Source organism: Pan troglodytes, chromosome 8 (assembly GCF_028858775.2).
Source record: "Pan troglodytes isolate AG18354 chromosome 8, NHGRI_mPanTro3-v2.0_pri, whole genome shotgun sequence".
In the NCBI taxonomy this organism is placed as follows: domain Eukaryota; kingdom Metazoa; phylum Chordata; class Mammalia; order Primates; family Hominidae; genus Pan; species Pan troglodytes.
Window position 1 is genome coordinate 128996561 of NC_072406.2, and position 12714 is coordinate 129009274.

Sequence of the window (12714 nt, forward strand, 5' to 3'; positions counted from 1 at the left end):
TTTTCAAATAGGTAAAATTATACTGTTCCACATATCTGATTATTTTTCTGGACATCCTGACTGGAGGCCTTAGCTTCCCTGAATGACTGATCCCAGTTCCAGCCAGACGTTACCACGAGGGAAACAGCTGCTGCAGGGCATCCAAAAGGACTCTGGTGACCACAGGCTCCACCCCTCTGTGGTGACAGTGTAGCCGCCTCAGTATTCCACAATAGATTAACAGATCGAGGAGAATTTCTCTGACACTGGCCTTGGTGAATCACTATTAAAGGGACCAAAAACTGGAAAAATAAATCTCTCCACTCCCACTTTAGAGTAGGAAATCTTGGCAAAAGCTCAGCCATTAAAATGTTGTCAATAGTTACATGTAAGGACCTGACTGGAATGGTCCTCGCCTGTCATCATTTCCCTGGGAGCAGTCAGCTGGCAGTGGCTTGTATCATGCCTAATACTGGCCTTTCCCCCAGTTTATCACCTTCCTCTTAACCCTTTCCGCTAAGCCTCTGCCCAAAGTCCATGATGCGTCATCAGATGTTCCAGAATGTTGAATGAGAGTGCAAATAAAATCGAACAGAACATCTGTATGGCACAATTGACATATAACCAAAGATAGGCCCAGTTGTAAATGGTTCTGGAGTCCTTTCCGATGGTGATGTGACACCTTTGGACTAGTACTGAAGATGATCTCCTTCAACTTATGTAGTATATAAAAACTGGCACCATTGGATTAGACAGTAAACTTTATTGTTACTTTTTCTTAAATAGGTTTCAAAGAAGAACACACTTTTTTTTACTTTAATGAGGAAGCTGAAAAGGCTGCGGAGGCACTTGAGGCTGCTGCGGCTAGGGAGCCGCTGGTGCCCACCTTCCCCACACAAGGTGTAGAGGAATCAGCCGAAACAGGAGCATCCTCTGGATAGGGCTGTACACACCCCAGGTTCCAGCCACACCGTCAGTATTAGTAGACCAGGAGGTCTGAAGTACGGCGCCGTGTCTCCACATGGAGTTTCCTCTTCAACTTCACCAACTCTTGTGGTTTTTATTCTTCTAATTCCACTGTTTGGTAAATTACATATATGATGTTTTTGCCTGAAATTCTATCTGTGAACTTCGTTTTGCAGCCACCACACTTCCATGTGGATTTTGTTTGTCTATTAGCTCTCCTGTCCATTTTTCAGGGACACGCTCCAGTAAAAGAGGCCAATATTTTTGTTGCCAACTCCACACTCAGTCAAACACCCCATCCTTTACCAATCAGAATATCTCTGAGAACAAAAACCTAATGACCCTAGAAGCTCTCTGTGCTGGGAACAGATGTCCATCTTCTGTGTTTATTCTACATGTCTGTGCTGAAAAGCACTGACACATTTTTGTAGCCAACCTCACGTAGAAGTGTGAGAGCATCACCATTTTTTGTAAGAGCCAGTTTCATCTCACTTTCCTACCCTTGATTCCTTTTTTCCTAATTCCCTCTCCTTTTTAAATTTTAGTTTTTGTTGTATTATTTTTATCTTTGCAAGTCTTCTTAGATCCTTTTTGGAGTAAGAATGAGTATAAATGAATAAGCACATCAGTAAATGAATGAATATTCTCAAGGTTATTAAATGCCCAGTTATTTATACTACAGCATTTAAAAAGCAATCTGCAAGTGATTAAAAAAAAAATGATGTGACATATCCGTTGCCTGAATTGCCTCTTTTGTAAGCCAGTGTTGGGATTATAGCAGAGGAGTAGCAGAAATAAATATATTCAGACACAAACATATAGATATAATAATATCCAACCACTTTATATGATTTAGGGTCTCATTAAAAGGGTTACCATTTGCTTTTCCTAAAAATTATATAAATTGCTATGTACTGACCTGTAGGGGAGTTGGCTAAGTTTAGACTTCTGACAAATTCTATAATTTTTATTAAGCACACTGAGGACCTCTCCTTTTAAAGAGTACTAACAAGGGACCTTAATTTCCTCATAACAGAGCCAACTCTTTATTCTCAAAGCTATGATTTGAAAATGGCTCAGGCACAGACTCTCTCAGAGCATGGGGCAGGAGACTTGGTTGGTACCACTCTAAGTTGGAAGAACTGTGTCACAGTTTGTGGCTGCTACTGCCTCTCCTGATGCTTAGCAACAAGCAACGGGTAGGAGAAACTGGAAGGAAAATTCATTTGAAAGGCAGAACAAACATGACTGGGTGTTCACATACCCTTTGAAAAATACACACACACACACACACACACACACACACACACACACACACATCATGAGACTATGCCCTGGAACAGTGATATAAATTATAATTAAATTACTAAAACCAGAGCAAAAACGTACAACGAATAACAAAATAACTAAATTAAATTAACCAAAGAGGTGATTTATTACAATAACCAGGTCAGCAGTGTGACTTCAACACAGAGCAGTTTACTCACCTATCCTTGAGACTGCACTCACCAATGGATAATTAGCATTTTAATTTAAATTTCTTAGGGTGCTAGGCACTCTTTCTACTTATACTTTCTCTCTCTTGTGTTATATAACATATAATATGAAATATATTTATATAACTGTATATATAATATTATCTGTGAAAGAAATGAAAGAAACAGTCATATACCAAATTAAAAATGACTGTGGGATAGGGAAATGTTAGTGCTTGGAAGAGAAACTTCAAACCACTCCAATCCTTATGCAGGGACTGCTTGATGAGTCTTCGAAGGTCAGTGATAATGACAGATGGTTATCCATTCTCGACAACTTACTGGTATATAAGCTAATGTTGTTCCACAACGAATGTAACTGAACAGGTAGAGTATGCATTTAGAAAAATAATCCAGACTTGAAGGCTGTGATACAGACTATCATTTACTGAACATACAACCAAAAACTGGTCTGGAAAGACAATTAAAAATAATTGTTACCTGTACTACTCCATTTCCAGCAGTTTACCATTAACAAAGAAGGTAAGGAAGGAGCAATTATTGGTGAGTAGTTAGAGCCAAAGCATCCATCCTCCGTACTCAGGGCAAACTAGCCTGGGTGCTAATAGCCCTGTTGATGCCTGCCAGTCAGAACTTCCATGGGACTGTTCAGCTGCTGAAACTGCTGTGGGTGAGGACTTTGTTTGAGACCAGCTCAGATACAAAAGGGTGCAAGTGCTTTAATTAAAATCTTATTCTTCCAGAAAAAAAAAGAGACATTTTCTTTTTCTTTAATAGCAATGGCACAAAGTACCTCTATCTCTGTGCCTCACTCTGGCTATAAAATGCATCAACATTCGTTTTTCTTAAAGAAAAAAATCCTCTGTAGCGCGCAAGACTTAATTTATCTTTCCCAAACAGAAGGAAGCATAAATAACCTTTTAGAGAAATCAAAAACATAAAGATGCAGTCTTTTCCAACTTAAAATTGTGTAAGCAGGACGTATGTAAGTTTTATGTGTGCAATAGCCATGAACATACCTTGCAGATATAAGCACAGTTCTCCTTTGTCTTCCTATTTGGGATCCCTTGCTTTGGTTGACAGTGTCACCCCAGCCAGGGGCAAAACCCTCTCAAAACCAAAGTGAAAAGGGAAAAACTGTAGGCAGAAAGAGGTGAGTGAATATCTTCCATCAAATACCTTTATGTCAAATTAATTTAAAATGCGTTGTAATCACAGTGAGAGAAAGTAAGCAGCTGAAAAAAGGCAGGAATACTTTCAAAATACCTGTTACTAATTGTTCCCTAGTCCAGCTAACACATTTCACCCAAAGGGCAACTTCTTACTCTAGAAAGGAGGGTATTTTGATAACCATATTATTCTGTTGATGGTGTGATGAAATATGGAAAGACAGTGTACATATTTTTATATTCCTAAATGTGTGTGAGTTGCATGCTGGCAGACAGATCACAGATGCAAGAAGGAAGACAGCACAAAGAAACATGAAAGAAAACTCAATAAACCATCTTAGGGACTATTAAAAATTACTAAAGTTGTCAAATCATATACAATTTTCTATTAAAGAATGTCAAGCTTGGGGAACTAAACCAGAAACGTTAATAATAACCACAACTGACCCTTAATGGGAAACTATTGGTGCCTTTTTAATAAGTTGTGGTGAGGAGAGTTCAAATTACAGCATAACAGAATTCGTTTCGTGAATTAATGCAGTCTGTAGTAAGCATATCATATAGCACTATTATCCAGTTAAGGAAAGATACAGTTGAAAAAACATTACATTTTAATTCCCCATGAGAAAAGTGATAAGTAACTGTAAAATCATTATTGGGAGAACATGGAAACAGTCAAGCGTAACGAACTTACAGAAAGATAATTATCTCCAAATTTAGGAAGTACATGTACCTGCCTACCCACCTCTTCAAGCCTATGCTTACCACACGTGCAAAAATACAATACAATACAACTACTGCAATTATTACTATCATTTTCTTTTGCCCTTAGGTGAAAAACACCTGACAGCTACATGCTGAGCCATGCTAACAAAACTAAACCTTTCACTTTCTTTAATAGTAAAATTACCATTACTGAATCATTGTCATAAAAAGTGCATTCAAGTACATTACCACTTATTTTAAATAAACACCAATTTTGAAACAATCAACTTTGAAAAGCTGCATAAGTTTTTTTTTTAATCCCTGATTACATTTCTATTTATTCACTGTGGTAGCCTGAAACATTGTATTTTTAGAGACTAACTACTGCTTAATTTCTTTTTTAAAAAAACAACAACAAACCTGTGTAATATAGAACAGCAGTGAAGCAAGAAAAATGTGTGCTTGTCACTTATCTTCACTGTACTGTACATAAGAACTCTGATAAAATATGGTACTTGTGCCACATTAGTACTTGGGAAAACATAATTAACTCATAGCACAGAGCACATGGTTTACCAACTTATTACTGTAAAATTCAAGGTTTGGACTTTCACCTCAGTTCTGTATTCAGGCTACCAGAGCATCCCCACGGAGGTCCTCGGGAGGCTTTGGACACAATCAATAGCATGTATTTTTCATCCAATAGTTAACAATGTGTGTAATTAACACTGACTATGGGACTACGAGTTTGATGCCAGCTCCTGAGTTTTCAGTTTATCTCAGTCTACTGTAGAAAATAACTTGTATGCCACAGTACCCAACAATTTCCACGCTGCTGCAGTTTCTCCATCAAGAGGATCAGACCCAAAACAGAAGCTTCTTTGGGGGCTTTTAAAATCACATTAGGTTGATCAGTTTTGTTTATCCGATTATATACAAGCACCTCAAACTTTCAGCATTCCATTTGATGAGTGGTATGCACATTTCCTAAAAAGGTATCAACATCTGAATTTTTTTGTAACCTTCTAAAAGAAGTCATACTTAATACAGTAACTAGGAAAAAAACTCATCTTTATAAAGATCAAAAAACCAAAACCTACTAGGAATGTGTGTTTTGCTAAACAGCTTACTTATGTTTATAGTTGCTACTTACAAAAGTGACACCAGAAAAGAACCTGTATTCTGAATACAGTGACCAGAGCAGAATGTCTACAGCCCTTGCCAATATAACAACACTAATCATGTGCTTATTGAAAAGGACTTCCAAACATGTCAGGCTTCTGGTTTACGGATCAGCAGTTGGAGCTGTCTGTCTCTCTCACGTTTGCAATGCTGTCTTCTTTGTTTTCTGGTTGAATTTCGCCTTCATCCTCCTTGTGTTGAGTTGGATCTTTTTCAGCAACCTGGTCTTTGGTTTGGGGTTCATGTGTAGAAACAGGATCTAAAACTACAACTGGTTCGGCTTGTTTTTCACCGTCAATGTATTTTTTCCTGCATCCAATGCTACTGGGAGGCCTATGAGATGAAGAGTTAGACAAAAAAAGTAAAAAGCAGAGAGAGAAAATAGTTGTCTCTGATATTCTGGATTCAGACTAACATAAAACCCAAAATGTTCTAAGTCTAATCAACATGCATATAGTAGTCTTTGAGATGCCAGCCATTTAAAAGAAAAATGAAGCTATCGGATTACACAGCTGATACTAGGAGCACAAGGCCAGAAGAAAGAAGGCAGAGAAAGAGCGATTAACTACAGAAGTGTTAAAAAGCCAAATGCACCTACCTGCTTAATTGCATTCTCTTCTCAGGAAGCGTAAAGCTCATGGACAAACTGTGAACTTCTCACAGCCTGCTGCCCAGACCCCCACCCGCCCTCACTTAGCTGGATGGAGCCAGTTAACTCCCTTCCCTCCTGTGTGTCCCTGGGTACGGCTGGTTGCAGGGTAGCGCTGAGGAGCCTGCAGGGACAGGGGGAGTAATCACCCCTCATCACTGATGGACAGGTGAGAGGCATGCCGACTGCTGCCATTACCAACTAGAGGAGACCTGGTCAGACTTCAGGAGGGGGTGGCGGTAGGACCAAGGGCGGAGAGAGAGCCAGAGTAGAAGCTAAAATGCTAAGTTACCATTAATGTTTCTAAAAGGAGAATCAGGTTTCTTGAGAAATTTCTTATGGAATTTCAGAGGCAGTTTTCCACAGACTCCTTCTCTCGTCTCTTCTGCTGCAAGAAGCTATGGCTTCTCAGGCTGAATGGGTGAGGATTTCATTATGGGAACAGATATCTCTGAAACACCCGAAGGTTCAGGCTGCTGAGCTGCTGCCTGAAGGTAGAGGCAGCTGCAGCAGGCAGGGCTGGGGCTTTCGGACTTTTCTGGTCTTTTTGGAAAATGCTAGGATCAGGCCTTTTTGTCCCTGAGAACTGGCTGTTAACCATGACCCAGCACACCACCATCCCACCTCTTGGTGTTCCGCCAGGTGCCAGTGAGCTGCCAGCCAGTGCCTGCCCACTGCTCTACCAGCCCCTCACCAGGAGTTGGTTTCTACTATTCTCTGACCCCTTCAGCAGGTCAGAGCTGGCAGGAGACACTCTTTTACCACCTAATACCTCTCCCTTGTTGGACTTACCACAATTGTTTCCTGTCTGTCTCTTCCAATAGCATGTAAACATCCACGAGGCAGGGACTGTTTAGCTTTACTCACAATTCTATCCCCAGCACCTAGCACAGATGCATTTGTGCACTAAACGAATGGGCAAATACTAATAAACTGAAAGGTTCAGAATGAAGGGGGAGAAATCAAGGTTTGGGTGTGAGTAGGTCTGGATGTCTCTCTTGCAACAAAAACAACAGAACAAATGATCAACTACTGAGCAAAAGTAACCTGCATGACCCGGTCACGGGCACAAAACCTCAAACCCAAAGACCACACTGTTTTTTTCACTTTCTGACCAGTACTGTAAGATCTGTCCAAATGTTTAAAAACCACTCCCTCTGGCTATTGGGTTATATTACCTATGTGTGGCTCGGTCATCATCCTAAGTGACAAACACTCTGTCTTCCTTGGAGGTGGTAAAAACAAAAATAATCAGGAGCCTGGGGACAGGCTGTGCTGTAGTGAGGATAGATTCCTTTATTTTTGCCTGATTATGGCACCATGACATTGTCCATCTACCTTGGCCAAGGAACTACTTCTCCAGACATCTGCCGCTATGCTTTGGGAATCAGAATGGGGTGTAGTTTCTCCAGTGGTACCTGTTTTGACTCTCTCTGACCCACACAATATTTAAAAGCCTGTGATGGGAGAAGCAGAACAACTATGAGTAATATTAAGGATTGATCAGAGGAATTAGACCTTAGGGAATGAGAGGCACTAGTCATGCCATCTGTGTAAATCTGCTGCCTCTGCGTCTGACACTGGGCCTGCAGTCAGCTGTTCTGACAGCTGGGAGGGAAGGCAGCTATAAAGTGACAGAGACTGGGGACAAACTAGAGCTGCACCTATCTCTCTCTCTCACAAACACCAATCTTGATGATGCAAGACAATCTGCAGAATAAGCAGGAGCCTTCCCCAAGGAGCTGCACATGCACCTGCCCCAGGATTTGGAAAAGCTGGAGGAGGAGATGTGGGGAGCTGGAGAAACTGTGGGCCAGTCACTGCCACATGCCAGTTAGGTGAGTCAGCACATCAGGAATGTCATGCACAAGCTATAACAGAGCCTGCCCTACACGGACCTTCCGAGGGTTAAAAAAAATTTTTTTGAGACAACTACTTCACTTCCACCTTCTAAATCTCATGCAGATTTATCTGTCAGCAACTCTAAACTGAAAACAAACAGGTGAGGAGATTCTAGGAAATAAAGCTGCAGCCCAGCTAAGGTTCCAGGGAAAGTCCCATCCAAGTCTGCAGGTTGAGTCACCAGTACGATGGTTTCACCATCTTGGGCCTGGGCCCACTCTTATGTAAGCCAGTCAAACTGCTTTCAGCATGCAAAGGAGGTAGTATTTCTCTCATTCTAGGTGAGCAACTTCCATCAACCCATACTAACCTTCATCACTTCTGTAGAACTACCATGGATGTTTCCATGCTCGTGTGTGTCTGTAGGTGAAGGGGTGGTGCACAGATCCTAGAAAAAGCTTTCTTCATCAGCTCAGGGCTAAAAATTTCCAGGAAGTGCTCTCTGGGCTCCACAGCAGCAATACATGGATGTTGATTGAACTGAAAACTCATAAACCTAGTATTGTCAGGCTGAAATTGTCCTGGAATTGTCTCAGTCCAAAGAATGATTTCCCTGTCCTGAAGCAAGCTTCTTGACTGCAGATTAATCTATTATTAAGTCACTTATAGGCTACAATTTGAGAACCCCTTTGTTATCACTGAACTAGGCGCAGTGGGCATTTTCTGAATCTAGGCATGGAGGGAGAGTGACTGGTTTCTCAAGGATAATGACCACTGCCTTAGAATCCCAGTGGAAGGTGGAAAGGGACTAGGGCGATCGTCTAGTCTGACCTGTCCTTTTACAGATGAGGATGATGGGGCATGAAGAGGGGAAGGAACTGGCCCGAAACCACACAGCTCATCAGTGGCAGAGTCAGAACAAGAGTCAGAAGCTCCTGTCTCCCTGTTTCTGCCTTTTCCATGACAGCATGCTGTTTCTCAAAGGCATCTTCTCCTAGAAACAGGAGGCTACAGGCTAGTTTTTGGCATGTTTACTGATTTCATTCTTTCCGAATCCCTGTTTCCATCTCCATCTTCCATATCTGTAAATAGAAAGTCTATCCCTTCAAGCTATCCCTTAGTTTTAATTTTTCCCCTGTGGTTTGTAGCTCCTCCTGTCTTGACATCACTAGGTCCACTCTTGGCTCCCACGGGCAGCTACCCAAGACTCCTTCTGGAATGAGAGGCCTTTCTTTCTCCTAGGCCTCATTCTACCTTCATTCCTATCGTATGGGAAGGGCCACACAGCCGCATCAGTGATGGTGCCAAGAACCCAAGTTCTCACTCTAGTAGTCATGGTGGCGGTTCTAGAGGGTTAAATATGAAGCTTCTCCCCAAGGTAGAAATCCCAGAAGCTCAAATGCAACACTTCAATAGGAATTGTAATATACTGTCATTCTGTTCAATTTTTCTACTTTAATGCAACCTCTAAGGACTAAGACCACAATAAGGAATTAAAAGTCTGTACTTCTAAAAAGTGATGGCAGCCTGTCTCCTGCATGCCACAAAATCTGTAAGTAAAACTTAAATTGTACAAGTATCACTTATAAATTAAAACTAAAATCATGGGATACTTGGGCTGACAGGGATCACCATGGTGAGCTAGTCTAACCTTTTCAGTTGTCAGATGAAGTGTCCAAGGAACAGTGAGGTTAAATCAGCATACAACTTGTTAATAGCAGACACAGGACTAAACTAGTGGAATCCTGATTTCCTGTCCAATATTTTTTTCTTACCACAACATACTGGTTGTCATTTATGATCCATTCATATAGATATTTTTCACGGGTCATATTAGACTGTGTGCTCAAAGGCTATTTCAAGACAAAACCAAAAACCAAAAAGCAAAATAAAAGCTAGGAGAAATATACCAAGTTATGCCACTCTATGAAGCCTGGTGCCCAAGTAAAACTTGGGTGACCTTTTAGAAAGCAGCTATTGTGCCCCTACTGCAAGAGAGCCCAAATGTGGGGCCTGAGCAGGTGGGGCAACTTACTAGTAAAAGGAAAGACCAGACTCCAAACCATACTGGTACCAGAAGAATGAGAACAATGGCAATGGCCATGCCAACGCTGAACTTTACAGGACTCAGTGATTTCTCAGACTGTGTTACAAGAGATGAAAGTGCAGCATTCTAATTTTTAAAAAGGACATCATTGTTTGCATTCAATGAAATTCCTTTCAAAATCAACTTTCCACATTCCAATTATATTCAACAACATTCTAGCTAACATTTCGGCTGCAATTCAAATTAACTAATGCCCAAAAGAGCCCTAATAGACGTGGTTCTGAGCTCAATTGAATACAATCAAAGCTCATGAAATGAAGGGGGAAATGCTTATTTCATGCAAATTCTGCATATCACTCAAGCTTAATTTTACTGATAATATAAAGGTGGGACATTTTGAACATTACAGTGAATGAACTTTTAAGCGGTGAGAGTTATTTTATAAAATGCTACCTCTGAAAAGCTGATTGCCAAACAGTATAAAAATGGTTTGAGGCATAAATGCCAAGTTCATTTCTATTTCACTTCTGAGGTAACTATCTTTCAAATCGCAACAGCTGGACTATTTAACACAATCTGGTGAATCAAAGTATAGTTCTTCTCTGGTCTCCCAGTGGGATGTCTGCATTAGTCTGTGGCAGCCATCCAACAAATGACGCACAGCCGGACGGTCTGAACTCTGTTTCATTTACAATAAAAATGGATAAAACTGCAACCATATTTACCACCTTCAAGGACAGAAAACGGAAAGATTTAAATTTGTCTTTATAAAGTCGTTTCCTGGAAAAACTCCAAAGAGGAAGTTCCTTTTATATTTTCTCTGGTGTAAAAATAAGGATTCTTATTTTTTTCCAAGCCCTTTACACAGTTACTGCAGTGAACAGTAGTGGCATTACAGCAGAGGTAGTTTTGATTGTTTCTTTTGGAAACCCTATTTTTCAGGAGATTTTAATACACTTGTCCAAAACTTCACAAATTTTTAATACACTTGTCCAAAACTTCACAAAATAAAGTTTCAAACCTAAGGTGAAACTTTCTATATTACTACCGATTCTAGCATTATTTTAAAATATAATAAAGGCAGAACAAAGCTCAATTCTTTTTTGTTTTGGGTACTTTTTCAAAACTTCATTTTAGCTCGAAGAACGTATTAGTTTGTCAATTTGGGTCCACTTCTATTTGTGGAAAAAGTAGATTTAATTATTTACATTGTTAAACAACAGAATACTACTATGTTTGAAAATCTGACATCAGCCTCTAGATGCTGATTTGCTCTCAACATGAACAAGAATTCCTTTTTAACATAGGTAACAATGGCTGGGCAAAGATCTATGTCTATGCTCAGCAATATTTTCTTTAGCTGAGTGACTGCAGCACAGGCATCCCAGTACACGGCTTACCTCCCGGACCACAATGCAATGCTAGGGAGCCTTGTAGCTTGTACCTTGTAGGATATTATCTTATTCCTCTAGTGCAGGCTGGACTGCACACATTTACAGAATCTAAAATACACTGGCACAAGGAGGTTCAGGAAACCGGACTATTCTCACAGCAAAAGCAACATTGACAATGCGTGAACTACGATTTCAGCTCGGCCAAAGATTCTGAAATGTGGGTGATCATTTTCTTAAGCTTCGTTTTTTAGCTTTTTATAATTCTGCACAACATTAAGTCATCATGGAAAATCCACTCAGATTCCAGCTATTAAAAGCCATGTTATTTACAAGAAATATTTTAAGAGACATAGTCTTCCACAAAATTCACCATATATAACATTGGTTCCTTAAAAACAGCTGCCATGCACAAAATACTTGCATTTTCATTCTATGTTTTCAGGAAAATACTGTTTTAAATGTAGTAGTTTTTCTTTCAATTTACTGTGTATTTTTAAAACTCTCTTTTAAGACCGAAAGTCATAAATTACTCTTCATAGAGCTATATAATAAAGAATATTACAAATGAAATGTGTTTATTGGGTTTCAGAAATTGGGTCAGTTTATTCTGAGATCTGACATTGCATTTGAGTTTTAGCTTCTTCTATTTGAATAAAAAACCTCCCCTCTACTCCACTAAACACAAATAAAAGGAAACATAAACACTGTGTAGAGACTATTGAAAAATGGCTAAGAAAACTATAATGTACCGAAAGCAATTTGGTTCTCTATGCAGAAATGGTATATTTTATACAAAGTCTCTTAAAAATCATAGGTGCTTGCAACTGGAAGCAAATGTTAGAAGGCAATTAATTCTTTGAGAGAATTGAGAATTACTCAGCAGCATTTTAACAGTAATTTTGAGATTTACTCAACAGCAGTTTAACAGTCATTTTTACACTAGGTGTAATACATCCTCAACAATTAATCTGGAGGAAGTTGCTGTTTGCACAGCAACTCAGAACACTTGTAAGACAATCCTGACAGGCGGATCTTTCGGGCAGTCCACAGGATAACTCCTTGGCAGCGGGGGAAGGAAAAAAAATGAAGTGAAGGGATCTCAACTTCCAGAACATCCAGTTGTTCTGCTAATTTTGTTGTTAAAACTTAATTGTCCATGTACAGGTGCACATGGAGAACCTTTGTAGCAGCGCTTTGCTGAACAGAGCTGTTTCCTGCAGTGTCAGTACACAATTCAGCAGTACTAAGATTACAGTTGAGAGCAGAGCAAATCCTTTAATTGTAT

At 39.9% G+C, this 12714-nt stretch overlaps 2 protein-coding genes across 4 annotated transcripts in view; one reads left to right on the forward strand and one right to left on the reverse strand.

The window, feature by feature from the left end:
- The window catches only part of ENO4 (enolase 4), a 33160-nt gene extending 31484 nt beyond the window's left edge, over positions 1-1676 (forward strand). For both annotated transcript variants that reach the window (XM_016919449.4, XM_016919450.4), the window contains one exon: positions 766-1676. In XM_016919449.4, coding sequence (XP_016774938.2) covers positions 766-920 — 155 coding nt within the window. In that variant the 3' untranslated portion in view covers positions 921-1676. The remainder of the gene's footprint in view (positions 1-765) is intronic.
- A 2383-nt stretch (positions 1677-4059) lies between these two features.
- SHTN1 (shootin 1) overlaps positions 4060-12714 on the reverse strand; it is a 120618-nt gene continuing 111963 nt past the window's right edge. For both annotated transcript variants that reach the window (XM_521613.9, XM_003312779.7), the window contains one exon: positions 4060-5830. In XM_521613.9, the coding sequence (XP_521613.3) occupies positions 5608-5830 (223 nt within the window). In that variant the 3' untranslated portion in view covers positions 4060-5607. The remainder of the gene's footprint in view (positions 5831-12714) is intronic.